The sequence below is a fragment of the Myzus persicae genome, unplaced genomic scaffold (assembly GCF_001856785.1).
Source record: "Myzus persicae strain clone G006 unplaced genomic scaffold, MPER_G0061.0, whole genome shotgun sequence".
Lineage (NCBI taxonomy): Eukaryota > Metazoa > Arthropoda > Insecta > Hemiptera > Aphididae > Myzus > Myzus persicae.
This window is the reverse complement of record NW_019103894.1, coordinates 134,706-158,035: the sequence shown is the minus strand read 5'-3', so window position 1 is coordinate 158,035 and position 23,330 is coordinate 134,706. Positions and strand designations below refer to the sequence as shown.

The 23,330-nt window shown below is 33.3% G+C and overlaps 1 protein-coding gene across 3 annotated transcripts in view; it reads right to left on the bottom strand.

Moving 5' to 3' along the window:
- Positions 1-8,142: 8,142 nt before the first annotated feature.
- Positions 8,143-23,330, bottom strand: part of LOC111036026 (lutropin-choriogonadotropic hormone receptor-like) — a 129,723-nt gene continuing 114,535 nt past the window's right edge. For all 3 annotated transcript variants that reach the window (XM_022317906.1, XM_022317907.1, XM_022317905.1), the window contains 3 exons: positions 20,283-20,630; positions 15,142-15,370; positions 8,143-10,540 (listed from right to left, as the gene is read on the bottom strand). In XM_022317906.1, coding sequence (XP_022173598.1) covers positions 9,691-10,540; positions 15,142-15,370; positions 20,283-20,630 — 1,427 coding nt within the window. In that variant the 3' untranslated portion in view covers positions 8,143-9,690. The remainder of the gene's footprint in view (positions 10,541-15,141; positions 15,371-20,282; positions 20,631-23,330) is intronic.

The following is a 23,330-nucleotide window of genomic DNA, read 5'->3' as shown; positions in this document are numbered from 1 at the left end:
ATTTTTTTCAGCTAATTTATAATTTTTACTTACAATGATAATTTATTAAAACAATTGTTTTATCATAGTTTGTAATAATTTCCAGTAAATAAATATTCGGCTGTAGGTGAATCTAGTAAATCTGAATCCTTTCAACTTTCAATTGTACATCAAAACACACTCACGGTGCAAAAACCAAACTGCAGTGGTCACAGTGTAAAACAATAACAGCACCAAGTAGGTACTAAAAAATTCGGTAAGTTTACTCCAATGCGATTAGCATACTGTTACGGGTTCGTTACTAAAATAAAACATCACCCCATGATCCTAGTCACGAAATCGGGTGTCGTATTCACTTTTATTTAATGTGAGTTTAATGTGACTAAGTTATGTGAGTATTCAACGGGAATGTTGTTTTTTCTCGCCACTCAAATATCATGATCGTACCTACAATTATTATCGTTTTAGTTATATCGTTTGATCGTTTTTAGTACAACGCTGCAACAGAACATAATAGGTATCTATATAGTTGTTAATTATTATCAAGTATGAGTAATATTGTAGTTTGTTCGTTTATACTTACAGAGAGTGTTGCATATTGTTTATTTGTCTGTTTTATTTTGTGTATTGTGCACCTATACATTTTGCAAAAATAAATATTATTATTATTATTATTTTTATTTTTTTTTATTGATCTTGAGCCAGGCAACTGTGGCCATTAGCTATTAGTAGGTATTGTAGGTTTGTATCGATGGTTTGTAGGTTTTTAGTACGGTAGGGGGGAACACGTGTGTGTTTGTTTTGGCAGAATTTCGAATGGGGCACCCGTAGGTTTCTGCCATGCCCCGGGGGTGGGGGATGGCAGCACTTGTTCTCCGGTCACCGCGACTTGTCCGGAGAAAAATGCCTCCCGGTGGCCGAGGATCGAACCGCGACCGGCTGCGTCGCAGCGGAAGCGTCAGACCATCACTCGGTCACCTCGTCCCCCATTATTATTATTATTATGAACTATAAGCCGATGTCACGGACACAGGTATACCGGCCGTGCTGTCACATTACTATTATGCGCATTTTGGCATATAATTGAACCATTACTATTCGTTATGTAGCTGCTACTCGCAACAGTATAATATGCTGTATATACTTAGATACGCGACGCATCCGATCTGAACATAGTCGGTATTCTAATGAAAATCAAAGGTTGTCTGGGCATGCTCGTTGCGCAAGACATGTGTCCGTCGACCGTCACGCGGACGTGCGCCCAGATCACCACATCCAATTGGATTATCTAACTATATTATTTTATGTTTTTTTTTTAAATTTATCAGAAAAAAATACAACTTGTACAAAAAAGTACAATTATCGATCGGTTTAGCCGAGGAATATGATATTAAACTAGTTTGAAGAGAAATCACTCAATAATTGTACTAAATATTTGTACTGCTGAAGTTTTTTTACACTAATTAAACTATAATACACGCCTATCGTCTGCCTATATTATACATGCATAATAATATAATATACCAACTACTATTAATTATTGTTACCTAATTACAAAATATGAAATATGATTCTGGATCATAACTCATTATGTCCAATTAAAAATGTCTAAAATGGGATGTTCGTTTTCCACTACAGGTGGTTCAAAATATCTAACAGTGATTTAATCATACACATTTTTTAAAAAATTATTTAGTTACCTATTACGTTTTATTGCATTTTATTCATCATAGTATAATATATACATTATACATGTTACAGCAGTGTGATACCGTATATCGATGACTACATTTCATTGATGTGCTAAAAACAAACTATAACAGCTCATATACAAATGCAAAATAACATACGATCACAGACCGCTTTATTTATTATTATTATTACTTTTTAAATACGATACTTTGTAATATTTCATGTTTATAATATCTACATATAGAAAATAGTATACATATTAATATATTGTTAAAAATATAATCAAAATATAAAAGTAAATATGACGCGTTTAAAAAGGCGTTCACCGCCAGCAAGTGTACTCTGGTCGTTGTGATGGGTATTGGGTACCTAGACATACCAATTTTAATATTTTTGATCATTTCAGATCAACTCGATTACACCATAATATATAATATTAATAAGTGGTTGCACGGGTCCATAAAAAGGTGAGTAAAACGGTCTAGAACGTTAGGAAATTGGATATTATCCTATTTAATTTTATACACATTACGTACGCGCGATCAACCGTGTTACGATTTATAAGAGCGTACCACACACCCGCAAGTGTGTATGGGTGGTTGGGTGGCGGTTGCTTGCTAATATAATCGGCAGATTTAATTTTCGTAGTCACGATCGTTTTTCCCCCTTACGAATTTAACGTTTTCTCGACGATGAACCCTCCTTGCGAACTGTCATTATTTTTCACCGCATCACATACCGACATATATGCGTGTAATAATCTACAAACATAAAATCTATCATATAATATAACCTTTTTATTTATAGGTTGAGTTTTTTTTATAAACCACAGACACTCTTTTTACCAGATTTGTTTGATGAACCAGGTTTTTCAAATCTATCTTTTTAGTTTTTACAAAAGTATTTATATTTTGTCCTAAAAATGTCTCTTCGAATTGGTTAGGTTACCTTATACATATAAGCTATTTTTAGTTGATAGATAGGTACTTCTATAAGGCGTGTCATAGCTGACACAAAACTCCTTTTTTCCAAATAATAATTGCCTTTTTTCTTTTATTTTGTTAAGCAGGTGAAGTTTTTGAACCTTATGATGGTGACATTCAACAATTATTTTAGTAATGAATATTTATCTATATACATTTTGTAATTAGTAGGTATTGTTAAGAGCTCGTAGTATAGTGTAATGAATATTATATAATATCATTATTATTATAATTATTATTTTACATCCTCTATTCGTACATGTTCTATACATTTTCGTAAAACTATTTTTAAGTACTATAAGTCTATACTTCTATTGTCCATTGTATATAGTATAATGTACACCTTATAAATAACTCAGCAACTACCTTTTTCGAATTTTGACTTAAATAATAAATACATAAACATTTTCAAGAAATCGACTGCTTAACAGCGAACAGAATAAAAGGTTGGATTTTGTTGAAAAACATGAGTTTGTTTCTCAACTGGATAGTCCTTATACTTTAATTATATAAATAAATGTTAATAATTGAAAATATGGGTCTTCAGTGTGCAAACAATTAAAAAAGTACCCACCTACTCTATACAAAATTCCAAAAATCAGAATTTTAATTAATTCATTATGAAAAGAAAAGTAGGGGTGAACATGCTCTTCAATTATCGTGTGCGTTATATTATTACTCGAATCTCGCTTTAGGAAACTAGTGAATATTACTTTATAATTTATGCGTGATCTGCGCAGATTTGGAAATAGTAAATTTGAATTTCCCTTTATACAGAGTAATTCACTAAGCCCTTGTTTTTCTTCATTCATTCAAATTCTTGTGGTTTTTGTGCAATTTAGTCAGTGTTTTGTGGTGGTACAAAAATTTGTCTTTCAAATGAGAACACCCCTTTTCAACTGTTAATAATAATTCAATGGATAATTTTTCTGAAAAATTTCTCGCATCAGAATCAAAATGCGTACTAGTAGTTTTTGAGTTACTGAACTTTGCGTTCTCAGCGTAAAAGGTCCATGATAATGAGCTTATAAGTTATGGGACCTATGGTGATTTGAAAATTTTAGTCATCAATATTAACCCATCAATACTAAAAAAATTGTAAAAATAGCCAAGGTATAATAAATACTATAGTCCGTTTTATAATTTTGTAAAACCATTTTTAAGGACTATTATCCTTAGTACAAACATTTTAGTAACTAAAAAACTACTGTTTAAAATTTTGAATTAGGTATAGGTACATCAAAATTTTCAAAAAAATATTCACTAAATAATTTACAGTAAATAAAGGGGGGGAGGAGGAGTCCGCATTTGAAAAACAGAAGTTTGTATCGCCGGTTGATGTACAGTATAGGTCTAGTGCAATAGCTAATAATTTCACGTCAACGTGTTGTGCGGGAATTGCACACACACATACATGATGAGTAGGTAGTTATATATTATTATGTTTATGCATAAAGTGGAGTATCGGCGCGTTACACGTTCGGTGTACGGAATTAAAAGCCACGCACTAAACCGGAAGTGCCAGGAAACGTATACGTATTATATAAATGTTCAAAAATTATTGTGTCTGGGTTAGGCCCCCATAGAGAGTGTGACTTTGGCGTGGGTATTCCTTCCGCCGCTTCCGGAAATGGCGTTGTCGTTTCGGCTGCAGTGACGGTAAATCACACGACGGACCAGCGTACCCGGAAACGCGTGTTTCGCGCTAGAAACTCTCAGGGAGGAGGGGGCGTATGCTTCGTGTGCGAGGAAAACTTTTTCCGTAGGCAGGTACCTACGCGATTTATCGGTCGAAACGGGAGTGCAGACGACCGCGGCGTTACCACAGGTACCCTAGATTCATAGACCTCCCATCGAGTTTTATACTCGGTATTAGGTATATAGATACCCTTTTCTACGTATTATTACAAAGCCGGGTTCCCGCCACCGTGGGCGATCCTAGGGTTTATTTTAAAGGGGGGTTTGGAGCGAATTTCGCTGACTTCCGAGAACAACATTTGACGACTGATATTTTATAGTCGTCGGCAGTCGTTTAATGTCACTATTTTGGTACTGTACAAAACAGATGACATAAGCCGACTGATGAGTGTGAAAATTAAACGAAAGTTAATGTACATACCATTGATTTTATAATATACTAATTATTTTAAAATCAATACACATATGTACGCCGTTTGGCCAGTACTCATACAGTTTTCGATAACAATACAATTGAAAACATCAACTGTGTTATGGATTATGTTATAATGTTAAACATTATAATGAACAATGACTACTGCTATTCAAAAGCTATTTAAGCCAGGATTCCTGTATGATAGCACTATAAATTATAATATAATAAGCTATGTGTTTTATGATAGATTGATAGTTGGATATTTTCATCTTTAGTATATTTTACAACACGTACACATTAAAAATTAATTGATAAATAATCAAAAAAAAAAAATAACAACAGGTATAAGCTATTTTGAGTTTAAACATACAATTTTCATTTTTATTAAAACGTTTAACTTGTTATCCTATTCTTTGTTTAACCAAGGACCGCTTTGTAAAAATATGTATTTATGTTGATAGACCTCGACTGTACTTGTATTTGACGAATATTTGCTATAGACTATTATAGCCCGTTGATACTCTCCATGTTTTGTTGGGGACAGAGAGTACCTACGTTTTGTATACTTACAAAATACTCGGTATTTGGTAGTCGAAATTCACCACACTTTTCCATGCGGATATTAACTGTGACATACGAGTCAGAGAAATATAGTACATATATTAATATTAGATTGGTAAAACACACGAATAGCGGGAACTCGGCTTTATAATATGGCTAAGCGAAGAAAAAAAAGAACGCTGTTGGAACGACAACGCCGAAACCTCGACACAGTAATGGTAACAATCAATAAGCATTATCATTTTTATTACATATTATATTGCAGAAATACTATGAATTAATATTGTGTGCAAGCCAAAAGCATACGTGCTGAAATAATCGTTCAAATATAATATCAATCGTTGATAATCGATTGACTTAATTTTTGTAGCCATGCTGCAGAGTCGCTGCTTTACATCACGACCCTCTAGTGAAACGAATCGTGACTACCGAGGACAGAGGAATTTCGCTGGATACTCCAGCACTGTCTCGACATAATTTAATATCTTATATTTTCCAGCTGCCGTATACGCGCACATTGCAATTTACAATATATATATATATTTATATGATATGATACGAATCGACATATATATATAACACATTGTGTATCGAGTATATACTGCTGCGTTACGCAGTGGTTTATGTCACGTGTGTAATAAATAAATGATAAAAAAGAGAAAGATAAAGATAAAAAAAAAAAAACCGGAAAAGAAGAAAACACCTCCGTCGTGTTTTTTTTTATGTATCTACACATATATATTATATCCATATAGCCACGTAACACGCCGTGTCCCGAGCTGTGTTTCGGGCATTATTAGAGGTGCACGGTTGAACAGAAAAAAAAACGGCTCGCATAATAAAAAAAATACCTTTACGATTGTTTTTTTCACTCGAGGAAGCGTATCGTTTCGGGGATTGGACCGTTCGATTTTCGGTCAGAATATAACGACAAAAATATCATACCATATAATCTACGGGTGTGTGTGTGTGTCGGAGTGAAAAACCAAACGGATTTGGAAATATTCACTACGTTTCGGCGCATATACCCCGTTTTAAGGGCTTGCAGTTAATCGACAGTTTATAGCTACGGCGTAGCGTCTTCCTTTCCAAGGATTTCGCTCGCAGTATACGTTCGCCCAATAGGAATATTAAGGGATTTATACAGATCGCTATAATTAAACCGGAGTGCATAATGTGTATTATATTCAGTGCTCCCGTTTTCAGACGATAAATCGGACGACGAACTTGGACCATAACCAAATAGATAACATATTATGTGTATACCTCCCCACGTCAAACCCTCGAGCGGCGAGAACTGGTTTTATTGTTAATTTAAAACTTCAAATGATTATTATTAAGTCCTAAACCGTTAAACGGAACGCGTATGTGCACTACATACGTCATGCCGTGACGTATATTATATGATCCTCTAAGACTGTATTATTATCATATTCCACGAATGCCCGCAATATAACATGCGCCGAATGTAGTCCCCGGCATAATATCTCGTGTGAAATTCATAAGACATATTATTATTATGTTCTGTGAGAGTGTGAATAAAATCGATAGATACTCACTCCTTGTGTGTAGGTGCCTGCCTGTTATACGTACCGAGAAAAAGTGTAAACAAATATTAGGTAACCGTTTTAATTATATTTTGAACTTTAAGACCGATTGTGATACACATATTATATACAACAGGCGTTACTCGCTTTTGGACAGAATTGCAGACGTTAAAACTGAATAATATAGTGAATACCTACCTTATGATAAGAATCATCCGCCGCCGCCGCAGTTTCAATTAAAGTTCTCGTATAGTTTGAATGCGAGCCACAGCGTGTTTAAATTAAATGTAAACATCGAATTAGGCGATCGCATTGATACGTGCAGTAGTTGTGACAAAACGTTATGACGAGTTTGTTGGACAATATTCATGGTGGTTGTCGTAAGTACTCTCGACGATAATAGTTCGTGAACCGTCCGGATAATTATACAAAAATGAGATAAATTAAGCGTAATAATAAATATTATGTTCAGTATGATTTAAACATTAAATTAGTTCATCAGCTCCAGTGACTTTTCGTGGCCTGCTGAATTTACATCAATATTATAGGTGTAATGGTGTATATTATACTGCATAATATAATGTTGTGATTTTTTCTTCGCGGAGTATAATTTATGCACAATTTACATAATATAGTTTCTTGAATACTGTTTGAACTGAGTGATAAATAATATTTTCCTTCCTCAAAACGAAGATTAAAATAATAATAATATTAGAGCTAAGATTTCGTTTAATATGGTCCTCAGGTATATGTAAATATTGTATAATAATAGTAATATAATATACTGTGTACACATTTTTTAATTTATTATTTATACGACCAATTATTTGCATTTTGTATATTAATGTCATACTATAAATATCTATAATACTGGCATTTAAAATTCAATGCCCAATGGTAATATTTTTTATTTTGTCAATATTGAAGTATTGAATCACCATGGTTCAACCATGTATTTAATCCTCGTATTGTAATGAATTTGTAATGAACACCGATATAATATATATTTTTGTCTCCATTTATAGCAAATTAAGTAAATGTACTGGCGGTGCGATATAAATTCACATTTACTTGATTTGTTGAAAAACTCTCCAACAAAGAACTCACCATGATTATTTATGATTTGGAGATGTGTATAATATTATTATAAGAAGTTAAAACTTGGCCCTCGGTGATATTGTTTTTTTTTTTACACCGGTATAGAAAAATAGGTAGGTATGTAGGTATAATTGAACGAAATTTGAAATAATAATAACCGTCGCCGATGTAGGTTTATAATGTTATTTATTTCATAAATTGTCTTCGAAACATTAAAAAATTAAACTAAACAACACACACACTTAGAGCAGCAATACAAGTTCATCAACACTAAATAATGTATAGTAAATCTTTATATATATATATATAGTATAATACAACATCTATAGGTAGTCAAACATTTATTAAATTCTCTTTCTAACGAGTAAAACAGTCATACACACATGAATATCGTTCATTCGTACAAAAGTAAAACGCGGAACATGAATATTATACACTTGATAATTATATTATATATCTATATGAGATACTTAATGACTTTAAAGTCGTCATTAAAATATTCTATACAAAACATGAGTTTTTGAGATTTTTCAAAACATTTATAATATACTGTGTCATATTATAATATGTGCAAATTACATAGATACAACTAAATAATGGTTTAACACTTTTTACTATACGAATACAATATTTCATATTATTCATTTGTCGACTAATCGACTTTTCACGACATGTGCCGTGTGTTGAAAACATAATTTACTCTCTATATAATATTAATCGCAATAACATGTGCCGAAATGTCGCATTCTATATGCACTTACCTACTGTACAGTGCACGTTGTATATATATGCATACAAGGCTGGGCATTAACAAATCGACGAGTTAATAATTACTTTCGTCTAAATCCTATAAAAAGTTAAATTTTTTTTTTTGAGACTATATAAAATCTAACTTAACGAGTTAAAATTTATCCCATGATATTTACTGCCTTGTCTATAAGTATAGCGTCTATCATCATTCATCGGATGGTCTCCGTTTCTGTTCTTTCACTGTTAATTACTCTTACGTGACGTATTATTTTTATAATATATTTTTGTTTTTGTGTGCTTTAACGAACTTTACTAATATTGTGATTTGGCATGTATTTGAAATATCCAATTTTAAAAAAAGTAGTTGTCTAATGATTTTTAACCGAGTTACGTGCGAGTTATTATTTTTCTGTTCAAGTCGTAAAATGTTCAAGTCAAAAAGAAAGCAAAGCATCTTTAACTTAACTTACATGTTTTACCTGCATAATACTTGTATATAATATGATATTAACTTAACGAGTTGAAACAAATAGTCAACTCACCCAGCATTGTACGATATATATATATATATATAAACAGCGTACACTTACCTAAACTCACCTATCTTATATCCTTTCACGCGGCAGGGTCGTAAAATGGAAAATGGAATTGTTTTTACAGAAAACGGACGAGCAGTTTCACAATAATAATTGATCATCTCATCGGCAAGACACGGCGGCGAAACTCTCAAAAAATCTGGCGCGCTCGTCAAAATAGTAACAACGAGTTAATTATAGTCGAAAATGGGCGGCGGTCATGGATTTCGCTCGGATCGACGGTGCATCTTCGAGCGTCAAAACGTCGCACACGGTCACTCGCTGCATCCGTCTCGCGACCTCGGTCGCAGTTGCATCGAAACGACCAACACGGAATCGCCGTCGTAGTCGTCGTCGTAGTCGTAGTCGCGGTCTCCGGCGGCGGCCGTACGTCAAGCCCGGTGCAGCGGCATCAGCTCCAAGTTCTGCTGCAGTGGCGTCATCAGCGACGGCTGCTGCAGCTGTTGCACCGGCGACGGTGTGTGCGGCGGTGAGTGGGTGCGATGCGCTGCGTATTCGGCGCTGCAGTTGAGCTGCTCCTGGAGCGGCGTCAGCGATCCCGGCCGGCACGCGACCACCGAGTCGACGGACGTGACGGTGGTCATCACCGAACCCCGGTGATGGTTACTGCCCCCGCCGCCGCTCTGTCCCACGTCGTCGTATCCGCCGCCCCCACCCCCACCGCAGTCGTCGCCGCCACCGAAGCCACCCCCGCCACCACCGCCACCGCCCCCGTAGCCCCGGCGGTCCCGGTGCCGTTGCGCGTCATTGCAGTGGGCCTTGCGGCGGCCGCACGGCACCGGGCCCGTTCCCTTGTACTCGTCCGCGCGGCGGCTGCACACGCCGAACCGGCTGAGCAGGACGAACAGGTCGCGGCGGTACTGTTGAGTGAGCAGAGCGTACAGGTACGGGTTGGCGCACGAGTTGAGCGGGTAGAAGAACACCAACAGGATCTTGGTCTTGGGCACGTCGATGAGCGGGTAACCGGCCAGCGCGGTTAGTCCGAAGAACGCCACCGGCGCCCAACACGCGAAGTCGGTGAACACCAGCAGGGCCATGCGCTTGGCCACCGTCATGTCGGACCGGGCTACCGAAGCCACCGCCTCGCGGCCGCCCCTGATCGATGAGTACATCTTGGCGTAGCAAGCGCATATCACCACGAACGCCACTCCGTTGAACGTCAGCAGGGAGAACAGGTACACCTTGTCGGCGAACGAAGAGTTGTCCATGGGTAGGCAAATGCTGCAATTATCATAATATTTAATTACTGTCGAGGTGAACGCAAGGGTGGATCCGAAATTTCTTTAAGGGAGGGGGGACTAAAAGAACGTTTTCGCGGTACTAATTTGAAATTTCTAATAATTAATGAAAAATTGTATAGTATTTTTTTTGTGAATGGTAGGTGGCACGTGAACTCATAAACAAGTTCACCCTCCAAATACTTATGAACAAAAAGAGTTGAGTTAATGAAGAACGTAGTTTTAATTCGGAGCACATTCGTTAGACAAATGTTCTCAATATTACAAACTAAATTATTAATTACCTATTATGTATAGTATGGAGTGTGGACAGCTGAATTTATATTATATTAATGAGTAATTAGAACTCATTATAAAATAATAGCATTATTATATTATTATGATAATATTATAATCCATAAAACAATTTTTAATTTTTATATTTATTTATCTGATGAATGATAGTGATCTGCATAAAAAAAATAGTGGTTTTTTAATTAGTGATAAATTGTCAAGGACGACCAATCAGATGGCATTACCTCATTGTCCCCTCTCTTATTATTGACCAATGTACTTCAACGACTAATAAACATTTAACAAATTACGTTCAAGTTCATGTTACTATACTGAGGCCGCCAAGAGAACTCTGCTTTGTGGCACACTTATATTGGCAAACTGTTTTGTGTGGGTGGGTACTGCTTACCTTTAATTTAACATCAATGATAAGTAAGTTTTTTAATACACTATTTATTGACAAGCTCAACAAATGTATGTTTTTTATTGAAATTTATAATTTTTTTCAAATATTAATGATGTAATCATTATAATATGACCAACGGTTAATCGTTAGATATTATTCACCCGAAATTGAATTAGGTGTACAATTATTAGGTATATTATGGGGCTTAGTATAATAATATGTGATATAGCTGCAATAGTCAGTGCAGGTATCCTATCAAAGGTTAGAATCTCCAATGTATAACTGCCCAAAAACAGATATGGAGTGAAAAATCCCAAAGGAAAATAATGTACTACACCTATACAGATACCTAGGTATAAAAAGATTATTTAGACTGATACCTGCAGTACAATAACCACAATAAATCTGTGCAGTGCTTTCGCCTACGCAGACCGTTCTTAGCCGTTTGTAGAGGTTCTCCTCGAGTTTCTGGTTTCGGAAATAATCACGTGAAAAAGAAACTCACGTGTCTGGGCGAAAAGCGGTTTTAGAGATTCGGTAAGCTAGATAATGGTGCTCAGTACATGCTCGAGTGGTGTACGTAATAATAATAATAATAATAATGATAATAATAATATGCAAATTCGACCTTAATAATCGCCGAGCGCTTTTATTCTTCGGTTACACGCTACGCCGCCGTCGCCGTTCACTCGGCGTCACTGTGGCTGTATTATAATATTATCATATACGTCGCGATCGTCGAGAGACGGTTATTCGTGAAAAATTAATTACATAAAAATATTTGTTTAGTTTCAAAATCGATTAAAAATTAACGGTGTTGTGAATCCCTATACAATATATAAATAAATTATAATAATAATAATAATAATATTAAGTTCCCCGTAAAGCTGTAATTATAATTAAAAACCGTTCAAAAATAATTATTTTCGTTCGTTAAGTAGATAAGCGCTGACTAAAAAAAATAAATAGATATAAATTAAAAAACTAATTAGTAAAACTACACCGTAACTTTCCTCGAGTTTATCAAAGAGCACACGTCATTGTTGTACCCGAATACGCCTCATAATAATAATAAATTTGTCATGACCCATCTATGGGTACTTAGAATTCGTTCACGTCATATCGGCTGTCGAGGGATTTGACGTTGCTCGCAATCATCGTCACACTTGTTCATGTCCAACCGTCGATGAAGTACAGTCATTTTTTTTTTTTGTTTTGTGCACTCGACAACACTCTCAAAGCCAATTAAAATAAAATATCAACATCGAAGTAAAAAGCCGTTCTCCTTTTTGATTTTTAAGAAATGTTTAGACGTTATTGACGCATTAAAGTGCCTCGATTATAAGACGCATACAATATCGTCTCAAATAAGTCCCCAATTTTAACAAAAAAAGAGACAATTTTTTCATCTATATCAGAATGGAAGGGTCCGTTTATCGATGCGAAATTTTAAATTTTGAAATCGCAATTGATCCACGGTGGGATCAAAATTCAATATAAACGAGTATAGTGCTCACGTGCCGAATTTTCGTTGATTTTTCTTCTTAAGAAACATGTATAGAGTACTGAGATGAAAACTATTCACAATTTTAAAGGCACACGGACATCGTGTCCAAGATATATTTTTCCCTCGAGATTTTAGTCGTCATAAATCGAATTCCCTTCTTCTAGAATTTATGTTCATATTTGGCTTGTGGGTAGTAAAAAAAAACACACACATATGAAATATATCAAATACCACGTGGTATAAACCGGGTTGTGTTGTATTAGCAATTCTAATGGAATGGAATCGTTAGCTATTGTCAAAATAGGATTCTGTATAAAATAAAAAAAAACCATCATCGCGTGGTTTATAAATTCGTAAATGTATAAATTATATTGACGAATAATACTGTGGTTATCATTACGACATTTCATAGAATATTATATTGGAAGGACAAACATATTTAGTGATAATGTTGCAGCCCAAACGATTCTCGTCAAAAAAGGCTCCACCCAAATTTACCCAATGTATGAGTTTTATATTTTTTATATGTTTTTTTACTTTTAAATCACATATGATTTTTTGTATAATTTTTATTATTTACTTTGAATATGCAATTAAAAAAAAAAATCATAACATTTTTAACCACATCTCTTTTAAAACAGTTCTAAGTCTGTATGAAGTTCAAAGGTGTTTGTGTTGAAAAAAACTGGAGCCATTTGGGAATTGATCTTTTTGTAAAATGGGAGCTGAATGTCCTATGCCCGAAACCCCAACCCTATCAGTTTTGTTTTATTTTTAAAATAAAAATAATCTAGTATATTTTAACTAATATATTAAATGTAAGGTACATCTAGCATATATTATAAAAGTTGTCATAGGTACTTGGCATAATGGTATATATTGTTATTAATTGTACTTAATAAAAAAACACTAACATTTAAAAAAAATGACCAATGTTCATAATACTTCATAGAGTTCAACGATTTTATAAGGTTTTTAATTTAAACTTTGAATTGGAGTAGAAATGTATTTCTTTGGTTGACTTAATGATTAACATCTAACCATTGATTTCAAATATGTAATGCAACCTGATAAAATAATTGTTGTTTTGAAACATTTTATATGTAATTTATATCTAGTTGCTGCATTGTGCCAGTACACCTATATATCGCTATTGAGAATGGAATCAAACGAAAAGCTTCTATAACAAAAATTTGGGTTACAAGTACACTTTTGACGACTATTGTGCTTACGCACTACATTGGATTTGAAATTATGATTTATGGAGTATATAAGTTGAAATAAAGTTTTCAAATATTTCTCAAGTCGTAACAAATATGGAACTAGCTGTTTATACTTGGGGTTTCCACCCAAAATTTAAACAACCTGTCTTCGAAATGATATAATCGTATCTATAAAAAAAAAGGTAAAATACGAATATTTTTATTATATAGTCGGCGTTTTAGATTCGCTCCTGAAGGCTATTGATTTTATAGCATATATTTTTATTTCTCAGAATAAAATCTTTGGAAAAATATATTTCAAATATTTAATTTACATTAAACTGTTCAGAAGAACTGTTCGAGAAATTAATTATTGGTAACTTATTAGTTATTATGTATAAAATAACAACAGATTTGGATAAAATCAATTTAAATTTTAAATTCTTAGTGGTTTTTTCACAATGTAAAATAAAATACAATACAGGTTATATATAACTTGCACAACCTCTTAATCAAACGTTATTTTTTTTTCAACCACATTTTTATTTCCAATATCGTTTTATTTAACGTTAATGACTTACTGCGTACTGAATTTTATATTTAGACAAAATATCATAATATAATTTTTTTTCCTGTTTTTTTTTTTCAACTGGATCAAAATTGCAATCATAATATTCAATATTTAAATTTTTTGATAACTCGATTTAATAATTTATAAGCATACATATAAAATTTGACACCGGTTTGTCGAGGTTTTCCTGCCAGAGTTAAGATGGGAAGATCATTTGTCGGAGGATTATCAACTTAATTTTGAACTCAACAATGAAAGCGCATTAGAAAATAAAATTCGTGATTCTACTTCAAATGATTTTATTTCAAAATCATTATGAAAAGTTTTTAGGTTGAAGTAAATTGGCCTTGGAATGCAATATTTTGGAAAGCTTAAATTCTACTTGAGTTTGATTTGTCGTTGAACAATCAAAAAATTTTAATTTGATACACGTTGTCTCTCTCGAACTATGTATTTCCAACAAATATTCATTTCTAATAAATTTACGGTGAAATAAAGTCTCTTTCAAAATTGAAAATAATGATATTTGAGAAACGGCCTTGCAGCAAACTTGTTCTTAGTAATTTTTTTTCCTCGTCGAAGAACACTCGGCTATATGTGCCCTGATAGTCCATATACCACTCACCTGGTCTTCGAGTAACCACTGGTACCCATCAGCGGCAAAGCACCCATGACCACCGAGAACAGCCAACCGACTGCCATTATGTTGACGGAGGCGCCGAGCTTGAGTCGACGGTTGAGGTGTATGGCGTAAGTGATGGTGTACCAACGTTCGCCGGTGATGATCATCAGCGTGAACACGGACAGCATGCACGAAAACACAGTCAGAAAACCGGCGACTTGGCAACCAATACCTGCACATTTGTAAAACAGTGACCGCCAAAGGGTTTAGGTTATAGTTTATAATCTTAAAACATTTATAACAACAACAGGATTTGGTTTGTTGTAATTCATTGAACGCATTGTTACAAGCACCCGACAAATTAACTTATATTAGTATCGTCCTAACCAGTGGCCTATCTAAGATTTTTTTCTAAGGGTTGATATGACGTTAACTATTTTGAACATTAAGAGCCATGCTGGCAGATATCCTTTAGGACCTAAGTCAACAAGGTTCTATGATCTTGGGCCTAGGATATCTGTCCCCTGCTTCTCCTTTTGTTACTTACCTTTTAGTAAAGAGAACTTTTATAGGCTATGATTTAACTTATAACTATGCCAGCATTTAAAATATTAAACATTTATTCAATAGTAAAAAAAGCTCTTTGGGGGAGAGGGGAGGGAGGGTGTGATAAATCTCCCAGATCACCCTCCATAAAATACGCCACTGGTCCTAACTAGCTTATGATAATTTTAGTTATAAATTATTATAATAAAAAGGTGTCTGGGTTTCATAGTCGTTTGAACGACATAGATATAATTAATGTTCTTTAATTAATTAATTTGTGTAAGTATTATTGAGTGTGCAGTATATAACCATCATAATTTAGGTACGAGTATGATTGAAAATAGTTATTATTGTTTCTTTTCGATTTCGCTCGCTTATTTTCAATCGGCGAGAAAAATATTTCTATGTTTACACCCCGCGTTAGAACATTGTCTGATTCGATATATTATTGCTCCAAGTACATGCCATAAATATTGTTTCGTTTAATCTTCTACATTATTTGTCTATAATAAAAAACATCTACGAGTTCAAGAACACCAGTGAATCGGAGTGATATTATTTATTGAACATATAATTTTTGTAAATTTACTCCAGAGTTACCGTATTTAAGATATAACATATAGATTTATATTTTATGCTATCGACTAATCACTAATATTGCTTACATAATCGTAGTATGATATATTTATTTGGGGGAGGGTGCGAGGGGAGCTAAGGCATATAACGTTTCAGGTACATGAACTGTACTCTAAAAATGAAACTAAAAAAATGTACGGGCTTAGTCCCCTTAGCCTCCCGCCATTATACGCCAATGACTGCGTATATCATGCATATGGTATATCAATACACTCATAATACTAGGTATTTATAGTACATTAGTACGAGTGCATGACCGATACTTTAGTGGGTAAATAAAAAATCGTGAAATCGTTACACTTGCCCGAACTGTGTTTAGCTATCGACGAAATTAGTCGCAGACGAGATACTGTTCAATTAGTAGTCGCCTGTAACCCGGCAGTTCGAATAATGCTCATTTTTACATAGAGCATGTTGTCCACAAGATATATTATAATTTATAAATACTGATTAAAAATGAGTAAACGAAAATGTGTTTTCTGTTTTATGTCGGAATCACAAAGAACTGCTCTCAAACTCTGACGCGGCCTTTTTTTTGCCATAAAAAAGCCAATTACGAAAAATAATTAAATTTTGCTGTCGAACATCACACGGAATGATGCAGATTGCAGGTATCTTGTATGACTGCACACTATTATAACTAAACAGTCACCTCGAACCACTACATAATTAACGTATGTTAAACACTATAATTTAAAATTAAATTAAAACAAATTGGACATTTGTAATTATACTAGACAAAATACATGTTAAATCTTTCAAAAATAAAAATAAAAATCGTATGCGGTTTATAACATTAGTGGTTAAGTAATTACTATTCAGCTACCAAAAGCTAGTAGGTACCTATCTACTATAAATGATAATGAGTAATGAGTACATAGGTGCTAATGATTGGTTATTGGTGACTACTTATTAAATATATAAATTATAATGCAATGAATTAGTTGAAATTTATAATTCACATTAATCAAAAATAGTTGTAGATACGTGAAAACGTGGTTTTTATATAGTTTGGATAGTTTTTTTTTTTACATTTTTAATATTACTTTTATTAAAATATAAATTTGGGTGATACCAAAATATGAATTGATATAATATAATAACTGTTAATTTATTTTAATAGTCTAGTAGCTTTATATTTGGGTATAGACCAGTTGGGCCTGAAACAAAATTTGTATTTTAGGAGCCAGTTAACGAATTGTGCTGCTTATATTTTAGGTCAGCGTACAAATTGAGCTGCATATGCTTTATGTGTGTTTATGTATATTAGGCATATTTTAAATATTAAATATTAAAAACTATTATTGACAGCCATTGTACAACGATTGAAAAATTTGAAGAAAAAATCATTTTTATTAAATCTGAAGTAAGCTACTTATCTATACATTATGGATAATTTTTAATCATATACTAAAAATCTACTGTAATGTAAAATAAATTATAATTATACAAGTGGTTCATTTAATTGCAATCACATATTTGTGTATATTACTCGTATTATGTTGTATGTATTATTGCTCATGTTCATTTTATTCCAATGAAAAGCTATTGAGTACAATTAATATTACTCTGAAAATTGCCGAGTGCAATTGGTCTATCGACTCAGAAATTACCGACCTCAATTATTAGTCTATCGACCCAGAAAATGACCGAGCACAATAATTGGTATAATATACGATATCAAGTGCGTTTTGAGCTCAATCTGTAAACTACCGTACATTTATGTCTGGGTGTGTAAGGTAAGTGTCCGCAATTGAGAGTGAGTGTGTGAGCATGTGTGACAGACAATACACCTTATAACCTGTAATTGTGTGTTTTTGTACCTACGCACATTACGCAATATTATATTTTATGCGCAGACTATTTTCCGCGTATCTCTTTTATACACGCACAAAGTCCGTCAGCGAAAGTATAGTAGCCGTGTGCATGGCACAACGACGCGACGGTGTACGATAAGGCACCGAGTTGTGCTATAAAGTGGCATTTATGGCGTTTAGTTATTGCCGTTTTAAAGGACGAGAACGAATTTAACGTTTTTAATGTCCTTCTACACAACTAAACGTCCTATATTGTATAAACCGTCGTTATCAATGTTAATAACCCGAACAACTGCATTGTTTATAAGTATAATATTGCAGTATTGTACCTTGGTGGTGATTTAGCCGACTATAGTTAAACTGGGAATTGATATATATTTTTTTTTTAATATATTTAAATGGATACAATTCAACTAATAAAAAGCGATACTAAATTTTTTTTTAATGAGGAATCGTACATAATGAATAAAATTTGAACGCGATATTATTAATATACATATTATATATGTAAAGTATTGGATAAAAGCGCCACCGGATGGATGAAGTTTTCATTTTAATAATAATATTATATTATTAACTATGGTACTTTATTGACACTGTTATAGTTATAATATGCACTTTTTCGAAGAGTTTTTTATACGTTTATACGATTTATATGAATCTACGAGTGTCGCAAAACAACTGTCACGCGGACAGTAATAAGCGCTAACGAGTCGGATTTTGAAAATTCGCAATATAAAGGAGCAACAAGTATTTATACCTATATTTAGCACGCATAAACTAATAAATATCGTGACAATCATCGTAACCCATTTGGTACGTACGCGACGAGTTTCATTTTTTAATTTAAAGAAACAAAATACACGCCGCCATACATACAGACATACAGTATTGTATGTGAGTGGTACATATGATGTAAACAATTAAAATCGTCTTCGATTACAGCAGCAGTGTTCCACTTGGCGCATTCTCTCTCGCCGATGATAAAACTATTTGTTCGTCTGGAGACCTAGAGTCAACGGCATAATATTTTATTTTCGTAATTAAATACACGGCCCACAAAACTGCAAAATGTACTCGGCGAAATTGCGCGTAACATCATCGAGTAGCAGATCCGGTGTAAAGTTTGTTAAACTTGTTATGATGTACGTCTCGTCGTTTTTGAACAACGTCCAATTAATGTGTCCGATAATGATACCTATGAATTTCAAAGTGCACGGACAACAAACCCTCCGAAATAATTTGATCAACTAAACGCAGATACGGTATTTTGAGGCAAGGGATGTCCTTCGGGACAGCTCACTGATTAATATTATAATATATTTTAATATAATTATAAATGAGCCAGATGCATGTACTTTGTTCTATGCGAGTAAGGCACTCGTTTTCCCCATTAATTGTTGTTTTTTTTAAGGTTTTTGAGGCTTTTAAACTCAACAATGAAGTAAAATATTTAACATCGTGATTTTCTTTTAGGTTTTCGAATTCATTTTTAAAGGCCGCCCACATTCTTAATATTTCTTTTTGTTAAGAATAATATTTTTGAAAATGAACTCATTCATAAATATCAAACATCGAATATCGAACCAAAAGTTGCAGTATCTATATAAACATTAAAGTTTCGACGAGCAATGTGTAACAATATAATATCGGTACATTATATTATGTCATATACAAAGTATTTAAATATTAAAAATCTGAATGTATTGTGTAAAATGATTTCTACTGTATTTGTTTATTTGCTTAAATTATCGTAATTGAACATTACATGTTTAATGCTTATAAATTATTTAAAGGTTTGGTGGTGATGGTATATGTATATGATACTTCTATAACAAATATTCACAATTGAAAATTAAAATTACCTCAGCTATTCCGCACTAATAAGAATCTCTAAAAAATTACGAATGAATTGAAATGAGTATCCTACTTTAATAAAAATCTTCGCATAATATAGTTGTGGGCGGAGTAAATTCCATGCATTCAACTTGTTATAAGATAAAGCTGCAAGTAGGACGCTTCCGTTCACTATTCGCCTTGGACAGGAAGGAAACATTTAAGGGTGAAAATCTTTCACCTTCCGGTACTTCGGTAAACCTATATGTGTACCTAATCACAAATAATTAATTCTTGTTAGCTGGTTACCTCTCTGCCAGAATATGGCGTGATTGAAGTAGTGGCCGATCGATCGGGCGTCCATAACGGCGATCAGCAACAGATAGAGTCCCATGCAAAAGTCGGCCATGGCCAAGTTGCACATGAGGAACTTGGGCACCGTCAACCGGAACCGACTGCTGAGCAACACGAACAACACGGCCATGTTGCCCAGCAGAGCGGCCACGGCCACGATCCACACGGCCACGCGGAGAGTCCAATTTCCCATCAGATCCTCGCAAGGGTTGAACGCATCTGGCGCCGGGTAGCACTTGACTTCCAGATAGTTTTTCGACACGTTACCGCAAACCACGTCAACTTTGGTGCCGACCGTCACGTCTGAAGCAAACGGTTTGGTCAGTCGGAATTAATTATATGGCCGTATGCAGAGCGTACCTTAGAGTAGGTATCGGCCCCTACCCTACATGCCCTTTTTTTGCCTCGCTTTATAAAAAAAACTTTATTCTGAGGCCTTAACAAAAATGAATTTCGCCCAGGCATAAAATTATTAATTGATTGGCTGGTTACGTTATATGGTGGACGGTAAGTGTGGTAATTATATTATAAGACTAGATCAGTGGCACAATTTGACCGACGATGCTATGGAATGAATTTGCATGAATTTGGTTTTGTTGTAGTGTGGTTTGTTTCGGTAGTTGATAATTAATAAGCCTACTCTATTTCACTTCCTATCAACATTTGAAATGACGCAACTGTATACGAAGTATTTGTATTAATTGTTTAACTAAATCCTTATTTTTTATCGATTCACCCTCTCTACTAGAAACAATACGTTTTAAGTTATACGTATATACTATTATTTTTAGTTATTCTATTCACGTCGAAGTACGTCCGTCGGGAGGCCGCTTTTTTCTTTTTTTTTTTTCCTAAGTCGTCATTTATTATATTTATCACTTAAACTTATTTTTCTAATTGAAACAGATGTCACACCTATAAGAATTTTGATAAAAAATTAGTGATACTGAAAGATTTCACTATTTTTGCAACGATAAAATAACTGTTGTTCTTATTTCAGGTAGCAATGGTAGATTAATATTTAGGAATATTTTGTTTTATAAATAGTTGCCAAATAGATATTGAATAATGAGTAATTTAGTTTATTATTTTTAAGCATTTAAAGTTTAGACACTCGGCGACTCGTGGAAAATATTGGTGAAATATTATCTCCCCGCAATTCAAACATTGTTATGGTGTAGTCATAATAGTTGAGAAAATGTTAAAATATTTTCGTAAAAACGTTTTGTACAATATTATATATAATATACAATTAAAAATAATGTTTGCAATTCAGTAAGTAAGAAATCCGTGCTGGAAAAATAAATAAAACATATTTTGATCTCCATTATATTTTTCAACAATGTATAATGAAAAACAAATTGGAGAAAAATAATGGTCTTATGCTTGAAAACTATTATCATATCTATTACAGACATATTTGATCATCCTAATATTATACCTATTATTATTCACGTGAAAAGATTTATGCGATAATGCTTGACGTTAATATACCTACTGTCACTGCCAAAAACTCAAACTCATAATTATTTATCATTGACAATGTTCGTTTGGGATTTAGCTGGAAAATAATTGAAATATGTTATTGGACACGATTTGACTATGAATTATTTGAATGCATTAATTTATTGTTTAATCGATATCATTGTTAATGACGTGTATTTATGAAATATTATACATCTATGAGTTAATGGGCTAACCTATTACTGTATCAGTGGCGGTCAAATGATTTTGTCATGATGGGGGATATGACTGTTTTTTTTTTTAAACATATTTGATTATTAAAAATATAACTTACGGTTATTATATCTTAAACATTAAAATTTAATAGTAAAATTGAATACATTAACATTATAGTACAAATTCAAAAATGTCATTGGTATAAATATTAAAGAAAAAAGGTCATGGGGGGATGTATCTCCCCCCCTCCCGTTTGACCGCCACTGTACTGTATTAAAGTACAAAATTTTAAATTATTAATTACAATTCGACTGCACATTGTCATCGAAACTTTAAAACTAGGTATATATTATGAACCCTAATATTATGGATTTATCATCTANATATAATCTCCAAAAACGGTTGATTTAATTAATTAAGTTAATACATAATTATTATTATTTATGTACCTAAGTATTTTCATGTTTTAAGATTAAACGATAGTAGATAGGGTAATTGCTGAAATTCAGTAATATTTTACGGACACAGTTATTTTGAATTAGTCATTTATATAATCATATACTTAGTTGAAATAATTATTGGGTCATATTTTACATTCTCTTATGTGCATATTTTTATGAGCATCAATTTACTTGAATTAATTTTAATAAATATACCTACTGAAAAATAATTTATACATTCAGAAAAACTAAAGCTATAATACAAACAACAATTGTATAATACAAATTTTATACTTATATATTTTATTTTAGAACAAAAAACTAATTTATGACCAATATATTATACGAAGTATTTATAAAAATATTGAAAAATTAATCATTATCAAGTTGATACGGAATAACTTTATTTGATTCACTAATTGACCCGACATTTCTTAGTTTATTTCAATATGCATAGATTCTGATGGCCTGATTAAGGGTTGAAAATAAAAAAAATTGATCTTGAAATATGAGAAATCTCCTAATACAGTAATTACGTCATATACTTGCGGGGTATCTAAATTGTTGAAATTATATGGAAATCTGAGGTCAAAATGATTACTGAGTCACGTTAATGTAATTTAAAATCGTTCCCACATTATTTTTACAGCTCAAAATTTGAGCATCGTCATTTCGGTACGCTTTAAGTTTCAATTAGTATTTTATTTATAACAATATTTGTATTATATTATTAAATCAATTTTAAAATTTAATAGTAAAATTGAATACATTAACATTATAGTACAAATTCAAAAATGTCATTGTTATAAATATTAAAGAAAAAAGGTCATGGGGGGATGTATCTCCCCCCCCCCCCCCCTTTTTCCGCCCCTGTTCTGTAATT